Source organism: Mustela nigripes, chromosome 11 (assembly GCF_022355385.1).
Source record: "Mustela nigripes isolate SB6536 chromosome 11, MUSNIG.SB6536, whole genome shotgun sequence".
Lineage (NCBI taxonomy): Eukaryota > Metazoa > Chordata > Mammalia > Carnivora > Mustelidae > Mustela > Mustela nigripes.
In genome coordinates this window covers 38,570,839-38,588,029 of record NC_081567.1, presented here as the reverse complement: position 1 = coordinate 38,588,029, position 17,191 = coordinate 38,570,839, and the positions used below count along the sequence as shown (strand labels likewise).

Genomic DNA, 17,191 nt, shown 5'->3' with positions numbered 1-17,191 from the left:
CGCTCTCCCCGTTGGCCAATGGCGAGCGCCGCCGGGCACGCCGGCCAGGGATTGGCGGCGCCGGGACGCAGGGGGCGGGCACGGCGCGGGACTGCGGCGCGGGAGGTTCGGAGCGGGCGGCGGGTCGGCCGGGAGTGAGCGCCATGGGCGACCCGGAGCTCGAGCTGGCTGGTGCCCAGGACGACTTCCACAGCCAGTTCGCCGACGAGCTGGAGGTGCTGGCCGAGCTGGAAGGTGGGCGCGGGCTCTGCCGCAGCCTCATCCCCCGTAGAACGCGAGGACTGCCTGGAGGAGGGGAGGGGAGCGGGGGGCGCGAGGCTGGAACGGCGCCGCGGCGGGAGCCTTGGCCTACAGTGGGGGCGCGCTCATCTGGCGCAGCTGCTGTCAACCTTGTCTCTTGCAGGGACGGCGGCCCTGTCGCCCTCCAGGGACCCCTGGCCCACGGTGGGCCGGGCCCGCCTGCCATTCGAGGAGGCCGCCGCTGGAGGGGGCGCCGCCACTCCCTGCTCTCCGGGGGGACCGCCAGAGAACCGCGGAGGCAGTGCTAGGAAGCGACAGCTGGCCGGCCGCGTCGCGAGGGACAGGGCCTTGCCCCCCAGTATGTCCTCTGGGGCCCCGGGCTCAGGGGTGGGGTGTAAGGCTGGGGAAGAGCCTTCGTTCCTCCCGTCTGCCTCCCCAGCCCCCAGGGTCAAACGGCTTAGGCTGGAAGTTGTCAAGAAGCTGAACTTCAGGCCCGAGGAAATGGAGGAGCCCCCCCTTCCTGACTCCCCTGCGGGGGACATCACTCCCCCACCGAGTCCCGAGGTCCCCAGTGAACCGCGGAGCAAGGGGTGTGTGGCTTGGGGCGCTGGTTTCCAGAGGCCTGCCGCCGAGGGTGGGTGGGTGGGGGGGGGGGGGGGGGGGATGTGTGGTTGTGCGGATCTGGGTTCCTCTGATGGTGGCAGGAGCTGAGAGGCCCCAAGACAGCCCCTGTCCCTTCCCAGGGCCTTGGACGCCGGTGTCGATGTGGGTCTTCTGCAGGCCTCGCCAGCAGCCCGAAATCCTGTCCTGAGGCGACCCCCTGTCCTGGAGGACTATGTCAGTGTGACCTCCACGGGGGGTAGCCGGGCTTTTCTGGTCCTGCGGGCTGATCCAGTGGGCACAGGGGTGCAGGTGGGTGCTGTGTGGCCATGAGAGAGGTGGGGGGCTCTGTGCTGCCCAGGAGAGTCCTAGACCTCACACCCTCGCTGGGACCCTGGGGACACCTCCGGAAGTTCAGCAGGCCTGTTTCCCTTCCCCTCTCTCCCTCGTACCTCCTTCACCTTTTGTGTGTGTGTCTTCCCTAGAGTCGTGCCCATCCCGGTGTCTTATTCCGTTGGCGTTCTTGGTTAGAGAGGGTTCTTGTCCTGTTGTTGGTCTGTTCGTGCTGCAAAACGCCACCTGCGTCCCTAGCACTGTTAGTAGGGGGTCTGGGGTGGTTATGTCGCGGAAGGGGATGAAGGCTGCCCTCGCTTTCCTGCAGACCCCTTTCCTTGATATCTGGCGGCGAGGCCATGACCGGCTGGATCTGTTGGGCGTGCCCTTTGCGTCCCTGAAGGAGCAGGTCGACAATGAGGTGGGGCTTGCTGGGAAGAGAAGGGCGGTTCTGGGGGGACTGCATGTCGGAGCCATTCAGATCCCAACCTCTGGTGTTCGCACAGCGGAGGCAGCAGCTGCTCGAGGAGGCCCATCAACTCTCAGACACGCTTCGCAGGTGACACGGTGGGCCCTTCCAGCTCTGACCTCCCTCCCACTTGTAGTCAGTGCCGCGCAGTCCCTCCAAAGGCATGATGTTCTCCAGCCTCAGGTCGGAGGAGGTCCAGCACTTGGCGGCTCCTGAGGAAGAGCTGGCCAGCAACCAAGACGAGTCCCGGCACTGCCTCTGGGTGGACGAATTTGCCCCTCGGTCCTACACGGAGCTGCTCAGTGATGACGTGAGACACTATTCTTGTTCAAGCATGACTGGCTTTTTTGTTGCAAGAAACAGAAGGTGCAGGATTCAGCTAAACCTCATGTTGTCTGCAATGGGAGAGATGCTTTTTGGTTTTTAAAGATTCTGGTTATTTGAGAGAGGGAGCGAGCATGAGGGGGGATGGGCAGAGGGAGAGAGGAGAAGCAGACGCCCTGCTGAGCAGGGAGCCTGATGCGGGCCTGGATCCCAGAGCTCTGAGATCATGACCTGAGCTAAAGGCAGACGCTTCACTGCCTGGGCACCCCAGGTGCCCCAGAAGAGGTGGTTTTGGTTTGTACGTTTGAGTTGTAGATGGGGACACTGAGGCCCTCATGGGGCTGGCACACTCTGTGTCACTTGTGATCTGCGTTGGGATCTATACCTGCCCCCTGCCCCTGCCACCCGGAATTTGTTTCCTGTTTCCTTTTTTGCTCTCATAAAAGCTGATGTGGGGATGCTCCTGGGGAAGGTGGTGGTGGTGGGGGGGCCCTGAACGGGCCAGGGTCGTAGGGATGGAGAGTCTGGAATGAGCCTCCCTCTGTTGCTCACTGGTCACTTGTCGTTTAGTTTCAGCCTCCTTGGGTGTTTCCAGGGCTCACGGCAGCAGGTTGATTCAAGGGCAGGCACAGGGGGTCCTCCGTGCTGGCCGTTCCTCCAGGCCATGCCTCTCTTTCTGCAGTTCACTAATCGCTGCCTCCTCAAGTGGTTAAAGCTGTGGGACCTGGTGGTGTTCGGACGAGAGAGGCCTGCCAGGAGGCCGAGGCCCGGCGTGGAGCTGGCCCGGGGTGGCAAAGACGCCGCGAGCTCCAGCAAATGGAGGAGCCATGAGCAAGTGCTGGAGGACATGCTAGAGGCTGAGCTGGACCCAAGCCGGCGGCCCCGGCAGAAGGTGAGGCCCTCCCCTGCACCTCATGGCTGTGCTTTTGGGCATCCGGTGCCTTCACAGCCTCGTGGGGTCCTGAGGCACATTTAGTGCTTCCAGAGTTGGGGCGTTGAGAACACCAGTGTGTCGGCGTGGAATACTAGTGCCGGGAGTCGGACTCTGAGTCTCTTTTCACGGCTCAGTTAAAGCGTGTGCTCTCTGGAGGATCCTGGCCCTTCCCAGGACGCTCATGGTGATGGGGGTTTCTCGGGGTCAGACATGCCAGCAGTGGCTGTGCCTCTTGTGGCACATCCTCGTTCCTCTTCTCACGTGCGACTTTTGCTCTAACGTGTTGTGTGTGAGGCATCAGTATGCTGGGGTCCTTTCTTGGTCAGTCACCACAGCGGGGCTGAGTGTGCATCTCTTTGTAGCATGTCTCCCGTTTCAGGGTTTTCGAGGTGGGTGTGGGGGGTCCCCTCGAGTGGTGACAGGTTGTAGCAGGTGGGCATGTGTGTTGTCTTGGCCTCAGGTGGCGCTGCTCTGTGGGCCCCCGGGGCTTGGCAAGACCACCCTGGCCCACGTGATCGCACGGCATGCTGGGTATTGCGTGGTGGAAATGAACGCCAGGTGAGTGGCAGGGAGGCCAGCCTCCATGGTGACATGGCCCTGAGGCCCCAGTGGGTTGGAGGCAGAGAGGAGCTCTTGCTGCATCAGGGCTCGTTGGGGGGGGTTTGCCTTGAGATGTAGGTGTGGTGGTTCCGCCCTGGGAGGTTGTCTGGTCAGGGACCTTGGTCGCTGTCTTGGCCGAGGCCGTGCCATCCTGACGGCTTTGCCCCGGCCTCATGGTTCCAGTGACGACCGCAGCCCTGAGGCCTTCCGCACGTGCATTGAAGCGGCCACGCAGATGGAGTCAGTGCTGGGTGCCGGCGGGAAGCCCAACTGCCTGGTCATCGACGAGATCGACGGGGCCCCTGTGGTGGGCCTCCTGGGAGCCCCAGTTCAGGGGAGAGGTGGGTGGGCAACGGGCTGGGGCTCACTGCGTCCTTTTCGCATCCCTTAGGCTGCCATCAACGTTCTCCTGAACATTCTGGACCGCAAGGGCCCACAGGACACAGAGTCTGGGGGTCCGGTTCCCCCGAGTGGGGGTCGGCGGCGCCGGGCTGAGGGGGGGCTCCTGATGAGGCCTATCATCTGCATCTGCAATGACCAGTGAGTGCAGTGGGGCAGGGCTTTGGGCGGGGGAGGGGTGTCGGGGGGCCCCTGGCAGGAGGGTAGCAGCCCGGGGAGAGCGCACACCCAGCCCCCCTGGCTGCCTCTGCCCGCTGGGCTGTGGCACACCCGCCACGCCCCTGCCTAGGCAGTGAGCTGCGTGTGGCTATGCCCTGCAGGTTCGTGCCCGCGCTGCGGCAGCTGAGACAGCAGGCCTTCCTGCTGCACTTCCCGCCCATACTGTCCTCCAGGCTTGCGCAGCGGCTGCAGGAGGTTGGTGATGGTTGGGGTGGGGGCACGTGAGTAGGGGGCCGTGTGCCTGACTACGGGGTGCGGGGATGTGCCTCCTGTTCAGACCCCCGTTTTCTTCTTCCTTGCCATCCTCTCTCGTATCTAGGGCCCCAAGCCCCAGGTGGCCTCAGGATGTGTTGGGGGAGATGGTTTGAAGCAGGGATATGTGGTGGTCGTTCTGTGTTCTGGGGAAGTGGGGGCCTCGGGGTGGGTTTCTGGGGCGCGGCCGCCCACTCTCCTGCCCCCTGCAGATCTCCTTGCGGCAGGGCATGAGGGCCGACCCGGGCGCGCTGGCCGCTCTGTGTGAGAAGACAGATAACGACATCCGTGCCTGCGTCAACACGCTGCAGGTGGGTGGGGGCGTGGGGGCGGCTGCTCTGGGCGGCCAGGAGGGAGGCCTCTCACCAGCCTGCCTTTGTCCAGTTCCTCCATGGGCGGGGCCGGCGGGAGCTGAGTGTGCACGCTGTGTGGACCACACGGGTTGGCCTTAAGGACCAACGCAAGGGGCTGTTCTCCGTGTGGCAGGAGGTGTTCCAGCTGCCCAGGGTGCAGAGGTAAGCGGGAGGGCCGCCTCCACCACCACCCTGGGTGCCACACAGGCCCTGAGTGCTCCCGGGTCCCGCAGACCGTCGTCTGTGTGCAGATGCCTGGGCCGCTTCAGGGAGTGCGGCACCATGGCGGGGGACGAGGTGGGGGGCCCCATTCCAGCCTTGACCCCCCCCCTGCAGGCAACGCTGGGGCCGGGACCCGGCCCTGCCCCCACACACGCTCCTGCTCAGTGATGAGCACCTGGGTCTGGGGCCCCGTGCTGCCGAGGTGCCTTTGACCACGGCTTCCCAGCGGTTCTACCACATCCTGCACTTGGCTGCCTCCGCAGGCGAGCATGAGAAGGTGGTCCAGGTAATCTTGCTCTGCCAGTTTGCTAGCACCCGGCCGCGCCTCTGTCCCTGCGACAGGCGATGCTTCAGACAGCGTCATGCTCGTGGAGAAATGGGATGGGAGCGAGGGGTGGCAGAGACAGGGCCTCGGGAAGCTCTCAGAGGTGATGGTGAGCAGGGACAGAGGCCTGGGAGGAGGGACTCGTTGGTGGCAGGGGCGGGGGGGTGGGTGGTGGCAGGCGTGGGCTGACAGGGAGGGGAGGTGGGCTGGGTGCGCAGTGGGGCAGTCATCTGACTGCCGGGGTCACTTCAGTTGCTGGTTGGGACACGTGAGTGGGGCGGGAGAGTCCCCACTCTGGATGTGAGCTGTGGTAATGGACATGTGCGGTAGGGCGGGCGGGGTGAAGTTGGGGCTGGAGCAGGTGGCAGGGGTACCCCCGCCCCCGGGAAGCCTGGTCTAAGCTGTCTGCTTGAGTAAGCTTTGGATTAGCGGCTGTGGATCTGACTAAATCCGGAATCTGCGCCCCGAGAGCATGGGGGTCTCATGGGGAGCGAGAGTGGGGGATCTGTGCCCTCCGTCCTGGCCGCAGAGCTTCCTTCAGGGAGGGGTGGGTCCTGGAGGCTGGGCTCCTTGAGGCAGTCATAGGCCAGGGGTTCTTCTCCTGCAGCTCTCGGGGCTCTGGTCAGAACAGCGGGGGCGGCAGGCTGGGCCTTCCTGGCTCCTCCTTTGGGGCTTCAGGGCCACTTGCTGGTGCTAGTTGCTGTCCCAGAGTCCTTGGACTTGGCAGGGCAGGTGGGAGGTGCAGGGTCCCGGCGGAGGGGGGGTGCCTGTATGTGGGCTGGGGACCACAGCTGGGGGTGCTCAGTGGTCCGCCCACCTGCCCGCTTACCCCCAGGGCCTGTTTGAGAACTTCCTGCGCCTGCGGCTGCGGGATTCCAGCCTGGGCACTGTGTGTGCAGCCCTCGACTGGCTGGCCTTCGACGACCTGCTGAGCTGTGCTGCGTACCACGGCCAGAGCTTCCAGCTGCTGCGCTACCTGCCCTTCCTGCTGGTGGCCTTCCACCTGCTCTTTGCGTCCAGCCACGTGCCAAGGATCGCTTTCCCCAGCAGCCAGCAGGAGGTGTGTCTCCCGCACCCTGCCTGGGCCTAGGGTCTGGCCCAGAGATCCTAGATCACCTAGACCCGCTTTATTCTCTACCCCAGGCCCAGAACCGGACGAGCCGGACACAGAACCTTATCCAGACGCTGGTGGCGGGCATTGCACCGGCCACCCGCAGCCGAGCTGCGCCTCAGGCTCTCATCCTAGATGCCCTCTGTCTGATTCTGGACATCCTTGCGCCCAAGTTGCGCCCTGTGAGTGCCTTGTTTGGAGTGCAGAGTGGGGTTGTGGCGGCTGCTGGGGGCGGGCCTTGGCCATGCTCAGCGTCCATGCCCACAGGTGAGCACGCAGTTGTACAGCACTCGTGAGAAGCAGCAGCTGGCCAGCCTCGTGGGCACCATGCTTGCCTACAGCCTAACCTACCGCCAGGAGCGCCTGCCCGACGGGCATTATGTCTACAGGCTAGAGCCGTGAGTCTGCAGCACTTGGGGGGGTTGCCGGGGGCAGGCTGGGCTCTGGGTGCTATGGCAGGCAGGCCAGGAATCTTGGCTGGTGTGAATCACACTTTCCCATCAGTGGGGCAGTGGCAGAGGCTCAGTCCCAGCTCGGGGCTTGCGCAGGTGTGATTGTGGGGGGGGGGGGGGTGTCCCCCTTATGGGGGGTGATTGCAGAGGGTCTGCCTGCCTCAGTGTCCCTCAGGCACTGCTTCCAGAGGGCCCCAGGCTGAGATGTTCCCCAGGACCCCACTGCCCAACAAGGGGACCATTGCCATCCCTCTTTGGTCCATTTGCAAGGAGCTGGTAATGGTGACAGTTCTCAGTGCTCAGCCCCGGCTTGAGCCTAGGCCCTGCCCTGTGGTCTCAGTTCTTCATTCTGCAGCCCTGGGACCGTTCCCTTCTCATGCCCACAAGCACTTGGGGAAACAGGCTTGGGGTGGGTAATCCCCTGCTGCTGTGGGTTACGGGCCTTGTATTACCAGGACTGAATCCCACACTGCAGCTCCTGCTTCATGCCGTTTGGGACCGGTGTGGTAGGAAGCACCTGCCTGTCCCTGCTGATGGTCTACGCCTCTTGACCCACCCCGAGAGCAGGAACGTGGAGGAGGTGTGTCGCTTTCCTGAGCTGCCCGCCCGCAAACCTCTCACCTATCAGGCCAAGCAGCTCATCGCTCGAGAGATCGAAATGGAGAAGATGCGGCGGGCGGAGGCCTTGGCCCGGGTTGGGGACAGCCCCCAGGTAAGCCTGCCCTGGGCTCTGGGCGGGGCTGTCGGAAGGGACAGCGTCCCCCGAATGGCCCTGCCCGGTCAGCCCTCACCACACCTTCGGTCTGCAGGTAGACGGGGTTCCCTTAGGGGCAAAGGCTCTGCCAGGGGCTGCTGGGGACAAAGGGGGACGCGGCCGTGAGGAGCAGCAGCTGCAGCAGCGGCTAGAGCGCATCCTGGAGAGAGCTGCCCTGGAGGAGAAGGTATGGGGTGGGGGCGGTTCTTGGCCCCGGGGGGCCTGTTTCTTGTCTGCTGCTTAGCCTGGAGGGTTCCCTGTGGCCTCAGCTTCCCCTGTGGGCAAGAGGGGGCTCTGCTGGTTGTGGTAGGAGGGAGCTGCTGGGTGGGTGATGAGGGACCGGAGGGACACAAGCTGGGTGAGTCTGCTTCAGGGGGCCTGGGGAGGGGAGGTGGGCCTCTATTTCCACAGCCTGGGGCCACTGGCTCCTCCTCCAGGGCAGGGGGTGACCGCCACAGGTCTTTCCTGAGAGCCTGACCAGCTTGCCCCTTTCAGCCCGAGAGGGACTTCTTTGGTCGTGTGGTCATCAAGAGAGCAGCAACCCCGAGTGCAGGTGCTTAGGGTGCGGGAGGGGTGGGAGGGGCCGGAGGGCGGGGGGGTAGGAGGGGGAGGCAGGGGAGCAACCATGTGGCCTTCACAGGAGATGCGGCCCCAGGGATGGATGCGGCTGAGCGGCGCATAGGCACGGCGGTGGGCAGGAGTGACGTCTGGTTTCAATTCAAGGAGGGTGTCTCTAATGCTGTGCGGCGCAGTGTCCACATCAGGGACCTGCTGTAGCAGGGGCTGCCCCCGCTGCCAGGAACCCAGGCCGGGTACCTCCACCCGTGCTGGACGCCCCAGGGACCATGCTTGATGCTATCGGATTGAGTTTTCTCCGTTAGGAAATGTACAAAAGCACGGATACTCTCAGAAAGTCCTTATAAAAGTCACACCTTTATTGAGTTGTCCTCCCTACACGAGCAAGAGCCTAGGGGCGGGGCAGGGGCCTCACAGGATGGCACACTTGCCCTTTTCCACCCATGGGTTGTTCTTCATGAGGTCGGGGTTCAGGAACGGGTCCTTGGGGATCCCATCCTCGATCCACTTGAGGAGCCTGTGGGTGGGCAAGGTGGGGAGGTTGAGGCTGAGCAGGTGGGTGAAGGGCTCCTTAAAAATGCGCCCAGTGGCTCGGTGCAGGGCCGTGGTTCTGGCTCATGCAAAGGAGCGCAGGGCAGGGAAATGACATGCAGATTGGAGCCAGCCTGGGCTTACTCAGGGACTTACTTACTCAGGGATGGGGACTTACTCAGGGATGGTCTTGGATGACATCTCCCTCTTGAAGGCCAGCTGGTACTTGAGACTCTCCACCTCTTTCTTCATCTGGGGCACATCCCACTCCTCCATGGCGTCGGGGGCTTCGGAAGTGGCCAGCCTGGGGCTGGAGAGCCCAGGAGGGAAAGACAGCCAGGGGGCTGCCAGCCTGCAGTCACCCCCCAGCGGCTCCCTCCCCACCAGACCGATGCCCAGTCTGCTGCTGGGGAGGCCCCCAGGGGCTGTACCACCCCTATCCTGGGGGCCTCAGAGGCACCCACATGGTCCACAGGGTGCTGGGCCTGGAGCTGAGGCCCCACTGATGAGGCCCTGTGTGCCCGCCCCTCCCCCATGGGGTTAATTAACTGCAGAGGAAAGTTTTTGCTCAGCGCTGCGTCCTCCCCTCCCACCCCTGTCAGCCTGTCCACAGCCTGGTTTCTTGGAGAGCGAAGGTGCAGTGTTTCGCCAAGAGCAGGACCAGGCACACAGCACAGGGTTCCCAGAAGCCCACCCTCCAACTGCAAGGCCCACTTCCCACTCCCTGTTGCAGAGGGGTACCCCAGACTATCAGGTGAGGGGTGGGGCCGCGCCTGGCCTCCCTGGACCATGGGCTGTCCCTCCGCTTTGCATGGGGAAGCCTACCCAAGGGAAGTTAATCTTGGGGCCTGGAGGATTTGGCTGCAATTTGCATCTCTAGCCAAGGGGGTTGGGGGCGGAGTAGGTGCTCAGGGTTATGGGGACACTGGCTGCACAGCTGGTCTGGGACTTGGAGTGCCTACAGCCTTCTGCTGCCCCGTGTTGGCCCCCCACACTAACAAACTGCCTGGCCCAGTTTCTGCCTGTGCACCAGCCTGGCAGAGCGGGCTGCCTCCTGCCTCCCCCACTAAAGCCCATTTCAGCGGCCCAGGGAGTTCCCCACTGGCCCCCAGGCCCTGCTCCCATCATGGGAGGCTGAGAGCCAGGGGACTAGGTTTCTGGATCTTGGGAGGGTGGGCAGGGGGTGGCAGGAGTTTGACCCTGTCTGCACCAGCCTGTGGAGGGGACTCCACGCTGGAAGATCTCCATCTTGGCGGGTGTGGGGGGGGTGGGTCCTGCAGGTTGGGGACAGAGCAGCCACACTAGGAGTCCTGGAAGGGTCAGAGCCACAGGAGAGCAGAACCTGCCTTTTGTGGGGAGGCAGCCCATGGGGGGCATGCAGTTGCTCCCCTCCCAGAAACCCCCAGTCCAGCATCCCCACCCCTGGCAGGGACAGTCACGTTGTGGTGGGCTCTCCGCGGCGGGGGCGGGGGCGGCTGCTTCACCCGCAGCCCCCACCGCCTGCCCTGCCTGCCCTACCTGCGCGCCGCGCCGCCGGAGCTGGCCGCCCGTCCCGCGCGCCCCGCGACGCCCCCGGCCACGGCGCTCGGCGGGCACTGCGGGCGGCGCGCACGGCGCAGGACGCGGCTTCCCTCCCCTTCGGCCGCCCCGCCCCCGCCCCGCCCGCCGGAACACCGAAGGGGTCTTCCCCGCCGGCTGGGTCCGGCCTGTTGGGCCGCGCAGGACTGCTGTCCTCGACTCCAAGACCAACAGGCAGGGGCATCTGGGGGTTAGGATGGTCCAGGTCAGCCCGGTGGGACCCGGGAAAGTCCCACAAGCCCCCGCCTCGGTTTCCTGCTCTGCACGGGGACCCGCTCATTGGACCTACCTTGGACGGTGCCGGCAAGAGCCAAATGACAAGAACCAAGTGATGGTGAGTGACAGCGAGGGCCAAGTGAATGAGTGAGCGAGCTCACAGGCAGCCAGAGCCCAGGCAGGTGCCCCGCCCACTACTGCCACCTGGGGCCAGGCCCCAGCACCACCCCCATCCCCTCTGCCCTCCTCCTCTGGGCTGGGTCTACCCTGGGGACTTGGCCTTACCCAGCAAGCTCCTCAGCCCCCGCGTGTGGGAGAGGCGGGGATGGCAGTGAGGAGTCAGCTCTGGCCGTGGACAGTGGTCTCCCACGGAGGGCTGGCATGGAAGACTTGGAGCCATTAGACTGTACCATAGCCGTCCGTGCCCTGAGAAGCTAGAGTTGCAGTCCGGGTGGGAGTAACAGGGATGGGGCCAGGACACCATACTCCCAGGGGCCTCAGCAGTGTGTACTGATGGGCTATGGGGCCCTTGACAGGATCCTGCCCTGGAGCTGAGCCACCCGTAGGTGGGAGCCTGTGTCCCCCATTTCCAGGCTGGTGGTGGGCTGATGGGGTAGCTGCCTTGAGGGCTGGGTGTATGTCCATGCTTCCGCTGACCCTGGGCTGGGAATAGCCAGACTTATTCTGTGCCGGCCCCGGGGTACGCTGGGAATGTGCTGCCTCTGGAGGGTGTGTCTGCCTCAGGGGTGCCTGAGGCCAGGCTGAGCAGCATTGGGGGCTCTGGGGAGGGAGGGGGCCTTCCTCCCTGCAGGCCGGTCCCCTCTCTGCCTGCTCCTCAGCTGGCCCATGCTGGGACCCAAGCAGACGCTCACTCTGCCTTCCATCGCTCCAGGACGGACCACATCCTGGTCTCCTCAGCCTGATGCCCCAGGTGTGTCTGGCAGGTCCTGCTGCCCGGCTCTCCGGGGAGTGCTGCCCTTGGGGCCACTGTGTGACGCAGGCACTGGGCTGCCTGCTGGGTGGGGGGCCCCCAAGCAACAACGGCAGCTGCAGAATGCCGGAAGGGCCCTGCTCCCCAACCTCCACCCTGCAGAGGCCGGGACTAGGCCTTCCGCAGGAGTGCTGGTAGCCCCCTCTGGGCTGGCGGCCTGTGACTGGTCGCTGTGTCCTCATCTAGGAGGCAGGATGGGGTGCCACCTGCCTCTTTGGGTTCCTGAGTCCTCCCTGATGTGATTCTTTGAAAGGGGGTCAGCTGGGCCTCCCTGGCCCCTCACGCAGCCACACGGTGATGCCTCTGGAGGCCTTTCTGGAACTGGGGCATGTTAGAAAAATGAGGGATTAATTTTATTATGGATTTATGGGGCGTGGGGGGCTTAGAGCCAGGATCACAGCCTCTGCAGGGCAGATGGCCGGCCGTGCTGGTCTCACTCCGCCTTGCACACCCCTGTGGCCTTGGGGGCTGCTCACACGGGCGGGCGGGCAGCCCAGGGGAGGGCATCATGGTCCTCCAGACTGGAACAGGTTTGGGCTGAGACCTGGGCCAGCTCGACCCTGCCACCCCGTCATGCCTTCTTTTCAGACTGCACAGAACAGGACACCCAGGGCCAAGCTTCGGCTTGACAGCGTCTGGAGGGCCCCGTGGGAGAAGGCCGGGGGTCTGCTCCGGGTCCTGCTTTGTGGGTGCTATCTGAACACTCTACACCCAGGGGCACCTGAGCACATCGGGGCAGCAGGGCGCGTTGGCAGGATGGCAGGAGCCAGGCCTGCATCCATGAGCTGCGTGGGGCATGGGGTCCTGCACATCTCCAGCTCTGTGCTCTTTCCAGCCTCTGGGCGGCAGCCATGTCTGCTACTGTGTGGACTCTCCAGGCTCCAGGTTCAGACGTGGTCCTCATGCTGATCGCAGCCCTGAATAACAGAGTCCCCCAATCTGTGTGGTGGGCCTGCTGGTGCATGCCTGCTCTCTGCGACGAGCCAGGATTCTCGGCTTCTTGGGATGCTGGACAGGGGAAGCAGGGACAGCTTGTCCTCCAGCAGACTGCCACCTTGCAGACACCCAGAGTGGCTCCAGAGAGACCAGACTCTGTGCTGAAATTAGCTCCGCTAACTGGGCTGCTGGTGAGACCCAACGTGCTCCCTGTGGCCTAGAAACAGCCGGGCTTCCGACTCATGGGTGGATGGGCACTGTGGGCTGGGCCTCTGCTCTGCAGGAGTAAAGAAATGGTGTGTGTTGCCGTGCCCTGATCCCTTCTGGGTGGGGCGCCAAAGAGGGCTCAGGGACGAGGGGGAGGAAAGGTTCCCACCAGACAGGGACCCGCAGTCTAGTGCCATCCCTGACACCACTCTGAGCTGTGGGTTCTCCCCTGGTAGAGGCTAGAGCTGGGGTGTCTGTCACTGGCTCATGAACCTTGGGGCATGCTGGCAACCAGGGCCGCCCCAGCTGCTGTCGGCGCCGTGTGAGGACACGGGCCCACTCGGCTGCTGCTGAGCAAGACAGCCTGGGGCAGACGGCCAGCCTGCGCACAGGCACAGTGAGGCCCGAGGTGACACCGGCTCTGCTTCAGACTGCCCGGGGAAGAGAGTCAGCCCCCCTAACCCTCCCTGGGCCACCGCCTCATCTGGAGGTGGTGAAGCCTGAGTACATGCGGTCAGTGCTGAGGGCCCGGGCTGGCGGGGCAGGGGTGTCTGCTTGCCATGGCAGGCTTATGACAGGCCCAGTGACCGTGGCCCTGACAGCCCCACGGGAACGTGTCCACTTGTTTCTGCCCCTGCCATGACTGGCAGAGCCACATACTAGGACAGCAAAATCGGCAAAGAAGCCGTTTATTTACCTTGTTAAACAGAGCTCGTGAAAAAAAGAAGATTGCTCTCACATAATCTTGGAAAGCTTGTGAACGACAGTCAGGGGTAACTGGAGCTCCCTTTGGTGTTACGTCCAAGAAACATAAGACATGACTCCGGGGAGGCCTGGTCCGGCGGGTGGCCGCGGCCAGCAGGACAGCTCGAGTCGGTGTCCAAGAGGCCACTTCGGCGGACTTGGTTGCTTCCAGCAGCCCTGTGGCTAGGGAGCAAGGCCAGGGTCCCCCGGGCAGCGGGCCTGGGGCCTCAAGTTCTCCGCCCCCAGGTGAGAGTGCCCTCAGGCAGCTCCTGAACACCAACCAAAGGGACCTGTGCTTTCCGAAACAGACATGAATGTGCGAAGTTACAGGTGTCCCCGTCTTGTGAAGGTCTGGAGGGGTGTCCCATGATACGCAGCAGGGCGCAAGTGAGGCCAGCTGTTACTGGCTCGCGGAGACTCCTGTCTGCAGGTTCACTGCCCCCTTTTCTACCAGCCCCAGCAGGCCTGGCTGGCAGAGCTACCTCTTCTTGGGGGGATGCTTACTTTGAGATAAGGAAGATGAGCCACTTTGCCCCATCACCTGTGGAGTGAAGAAGAGACAGCTCAGAGCTGCCCCCCTTCCCCCAGGGCCAGCAGCCAAGGCCAGACCCAGGGGACCAGTCCTTGTGAAGGGGTCCTGCTGGGCTGAGACCCTCACACAAGGTTCACATCGTCTCATCTCTGCTGGGAGACAGAACCAGGGGCAGATACCACTTAGTGCCCTAGCCATCCTGCTACCAGACGGGACTGGAGGCTCCCAACGGCCTGTGTGTGGCCTCCAAGTGCAGGGACAGGTGCAGCGGCTTGCACCCAGGCAGGCCTAGGTCTGTCACCTGTGCAGGCTCAGCACGCAGCTGGTTCTGGTCTGGCGGCACCCACAGGCATGTGGGTCACTGGCCGATGAAGCTCATGCAGCTCAGGGGTCCCAGCACATCACTAGTGAGTCTACCGATCTGCACCCCCAAAGACACATACACCACAAAGCAGGGTGGATGTATGCTGTCTGGGCCTCTGGCTCGTAGGGGCCCAGGCTGCTCTGACGGCTCAGCACTCTGCAATGACTAACCAGCTGACCCCCACTGCACTCAGCAGGGGTGGGGGACCCACAGCTGTGGTGTGGATGAGGAACGCAGCCGGGGCTGGGGGTGGACAGAAGGCCCCTTGCCTTCTGTGCTTGGCAGCTGACCACATGCACACCAGGCCCCTGACCAGGCGGAGCAAGGCAGGCCCAGTGTAGAGCTCAGTGAGCTGTTTGTTCGCTGGTTTGGGGAGCAGCTCATTCTCCGCTGCTTCCCCGGAGGAAGCCGGTGCAGGACCACTGTCACTGCATCAGGAGCTGGGGCTGGGAGTGGCCACACATGGTGACAGTGGTCTGATGGCCAAGTCAGCAGGGAGAGCCTTTGGTACCCCAGGTCACGCCCACCGCTGAAGGCAGTTTTATGCCGGAGGCCTTTTAAAAAACAACTTCAGGTGGGGCGCCTGGGTGGCTCAGTGGTTAGGCCGCTGCCTTCGGCTCAGGTCATGATCTCGGGGTCCTGGGATCGAGCCCCGCATCGGACTCTCTGCTCAGCAGGGAGCCTGCTTCCTCCTCTCTCTCTGCCTGCCTCTCTGCCTACTTGTGATCTCTGTCTGTCAAATAAATAAATAAAATTAAAAAAAAAAAAAAACAACTTCAGGGCCTACAAGTTCTCCCTACCAGAGCAAACAGAGGAGACATCTCAGGGGACATCATTCTGTGAGTCTTCCCCCAAAGGCCAGGAAAATGTCTAACAGCTGGGGCAGCATGTGGACAGCAGCCTGCACACAGAGGAGAGGGGCCTCAAGGCCCAGCTGGCAAACAGATGGGAAGAGGTAAGAGGGGGCAGAATGAGTGAGACTGTGTGGAGGGGAGGGGAGCCCTACACAGACTGCCCATCCGGGAGATGAGTCGGGGCAGGGAGGGCTGCCCTTGTATTCCTGCGAGATGTTCTGGCTGTGCACACCGCACGTGTCCAGGCTGCCATGTTTCAGGGAGCCTTCAGAGATAAGCTGGCCCGCAGCGATGGGGCTGGAATCCAGATGGGCTGTCTGCTGCCCTGGGGCCATGTGTGGGGAAGGGTGGTCCACAGGGCAGGTGGGCAGCTGCACCTGAGGCTGCACCGCTGGGAGTCCAGGAGCACGTGGGTGGTAGCAGCTCACAGGCAAGTTCCCAGCAGATGCAGAGTGGCAGGGTGGACACGGGCTCTCCAGGATGGGGAAGAGCCAGCACAGGCACCTGGTGTTCTGGGACACACAGGATGCTGTTCGGCCCCCCATCTGCAGGGAGCCCTGGCACCCAGGAAGCTGCCTGTTCTGAGGACTCCCCTGTGCAGGCCCCATGGCCAAGGCCCCACGTAGCTGCCTGGGGAGGAGACCTCAGACCCGGGGTGGATGTGATGCTGGCTATTTACCGGTGTCGCGACCGAGACAGCCCTCGGCCCCAGGGACGTGGTGGAAGGCGGGCGGAGGCACAGCCCTCGGCGTGACAGTGGCTGCCTGACACCAGCATCCGGGCCTGTCTTGCCCGGGGAACGTGTAGCACTGTTTTATGAACGTGCTCGGGCCCACCCAGCGCTCCAGCGCGGCTGGGGGCCCAGGCAGAGCCCCTGGGGTAACGCCGTCCCGGCGATCCGCTGCAAAACCCTCAGCAGGAGCCCAAACAGAAAAGGCCAAGGCTTGCACCACGTACTGCGAGGCTCCGCCAGGGCGGGTTCCGATCCAAACCGGAGACTCGTCCCCAGCTCCCCGGCGTCAGGCCCAAACCGGAGCACACACAGGGGGCACATTCCTGCCCAGGCTGGAGGCCGCTGCAAGTGTAAAGACCGTTCTCAGCGCGAAGGCCGGACAAGACGGGGCGGCCCCGGCTCGGACTGCGGGAGCTGAGAGGGGGGCAGAAGCCGGAGGACGAGGGCGGGAAGGACCCGCTCCTCCGGGGCTGCCCTGGAAGGCCGGCCGGCCCCCATCCCCGCCGTGCGGGGGCGCTTTCAGGCAGTCCGGGGGCCGCGCGGTATCGCGGTCCCGACTTCCCCGCAAACTCCGGACCCACAGAGCCGAGGCCAGCCGCCGCCAGCTCTCCAAGCGCCCGCTTACTTCCGCCTTGGAAGACCACTTCCGGGTAAGCGCCGGAAGGGGCGGGGAAGCCGGAGAGGGAGGGGGCTCGCGTTACGTCACGCATGACGTTGCTGTCCTGGAACACGGCGGCGTGGGAGCGGCGTGGGAGCGGCGTGGGCGCGGCGGCGGGAGTCGTGCGGCGGAGGGAGGAGGGGTGTCGCACGCCGACTTTCCGTTTATTTTCTCGGAGCTCCCTTCCCGGCGTGGGATTCCTCCGCCGGAGGTGCTTTGCAGGCTGTGTTGGGTTTTGGAAGATGACCTTCGAGGGGGCCCGGACACTCCCACCCGCGGCGTGGGTGAGCGAGTCGGGCTGTGCGACCCCGTGTAAACCCGAGCGTTGTAGGAGACACAACAGCGGCGAGCGAGGACTCCGCTCAGGTCCCCCCTCCCCCATCTCCTCATCCAAGTTCCCCCCAGTCCCCCCAGGTCTCTCCCCCTCAGCGTCTCTCACTCAAGTCCCCCCCGCCCAGGTCTACCCCTCAGCATCCCCCGACTCAAGTCTCCCCTGAAGCCCCCCCTCAGTTCTTCTCAGATTTCTCCCCATCAGCATCTCCCCACTTAGTTCCCCCAGCAGGTCTCTCTTAAGCATCTACATCAGCATCAGTGTGGGGGGACCTAAGAAGGGAGATGCTGAATGGGGAGACCTGAGGGGGACCTGACTGGGGGGATGCTGAGGAAGAGACTTGAGTGGGGGGG

The 17,191-nt window shown here is 64.0% G+C and overlaps 3 protein-coding genes across 8 annotated transcripts; 1 reads left to right on the top strand and 2 right to left on the bottom strand.

Moving 5' to 3' along the window:
- The first annotated feature begins 79 nt into the window (after window positions 1–79).
- On the top strand, window positions 80–8,524 carry CHTF18 (chromosome transmission fidelity factor 18). Of its 2 annotated transcripts, XM_059415763.1 has the most exons (22): window positions 80–234; window positions 404–598; window positions 680–830; window positions 984–1,152; window positions 1,502–1,594; window positions 1,680–1,732; window positions 1,820–1,952; window positions 2,649–2,858; window positions 3,361–3,458; window positions 3,684–3,807; window positions 3,892–4,040; window positions 4,220–4,313; window positions 4,583–4,681; window positions 4,755–4,885; window positions 5,060–5,231; window positions 6,106–6,330; window positions 6,414–6,563; window positions 6,649–6,779; window positions 7,401–7,545; window positions 7,643–7,774; window positions 8,083–8,140; window positions 8,228–8,524. In XM_059415763.1, the coding sequence occupies exons 1-22, from the start codon at window positions 144–146 to the stop codon at window positions 8,362–8,364; spliced, it is 2,940 nt and encodes a 979-aa protein (XP_059271746.1). In that variant the 5' UTR covers window positions 80–143; the 3' UTR covers window positions 8,365–8,524. The 2 variants fall into 2 exon arrangements, with proteins under 2 accessions (XP_059271746.1, XP_059271747.1); XM_059415764.1 differs by lacking the exons at window positions 7,401–7,545; window positions 7,643–7,774; window positions 8,083–8,140; window positions 8,228–8,524 and adding an exon at window positions 7,289–7,377.
- GNG13 (G protein subunit gamma 13) lies at window positions 8,502–10,661 on the bottom strand. 3 transcript variants are annotated; one of them, XM_059415768.1, is made up of 3 exons: window positions 10,562–10,661; window positions 8,873–9,004; window positions 8,502–8,680 (listed from the first exon to the last, which is right to left on the bottom strand). In XM_059415768.1, the coding sequence occupies exons 2-3, from the start codon at window positions 8,968–8,970 to the stop codon at window positions 8,575–8,577; spliced, it is 204 nt and encodes a 67-aa protein (XP_059271751.1). In that variant the 5' UTR covers window positions 8,971–9,004; window positions 10,562–10,661; the 3' UTR covers window positions 8,502–8,574. The 3 variants fall into 3 exon arrangements, with proteins under 3 accessions (XP_059271751.1, XP_059271752.1, XP_059271753.1); XM_059415769.1 differs by having other exon boundaries at window positions 8,873–9,038; window positions 10,562–10,656; XM_059415770.1 differs by lacking the exon at window positions 10,562–10,661 and adding an exon at window positions 10,213–10,264.
- A 2,663-nt stretch (window positions 10,662–13,324) lies between these two features.
- On the bottom strand, window positions 13,325–16,900 carry LOC132027068 (collagen alpha-1(XVI) chain-like). Of its 3 annotated transcripts, XM_059415765.1 has the most exons (3): window positions 16,074–16,900; window positions 15,063–15,196; window positions 13,325–13,907 (listed from the first exon to the last, which is right to left on the bottom strand). In XM_059415765.1, exons 1-2 carry the CDS (start codon window positions 16,887–16,889, stop codon window positions 15,095–15,097), a joined length of 918 nt encoding a protein of 305 aa, XP_059271748.1. In that variant the 5' UTR covers window positions 16,890–16,900; the 3' UTR covers window positions 13,325–13,907; window positions 15,063–15,094. The 3 variants fall into 3 exon arrangements, 2 of the variants coding, with proteins under 2 accessions (XP_059271748.1, XP_059271749.1); XR_009407052.1 differs by lacking the exon at window positions 15,063–15,196 and having other exon boundaries at window positions 13,332–13,907; window positions 15,796–16,900; XM_059415766.1 differs by lacking the exon at window positions 15,063–15,196 and having other exon boundaries at window positions 13,334–13,907.
- Between the last annotated feature and the right edge of the window lie 291 nt (window positions 16,901–17,191).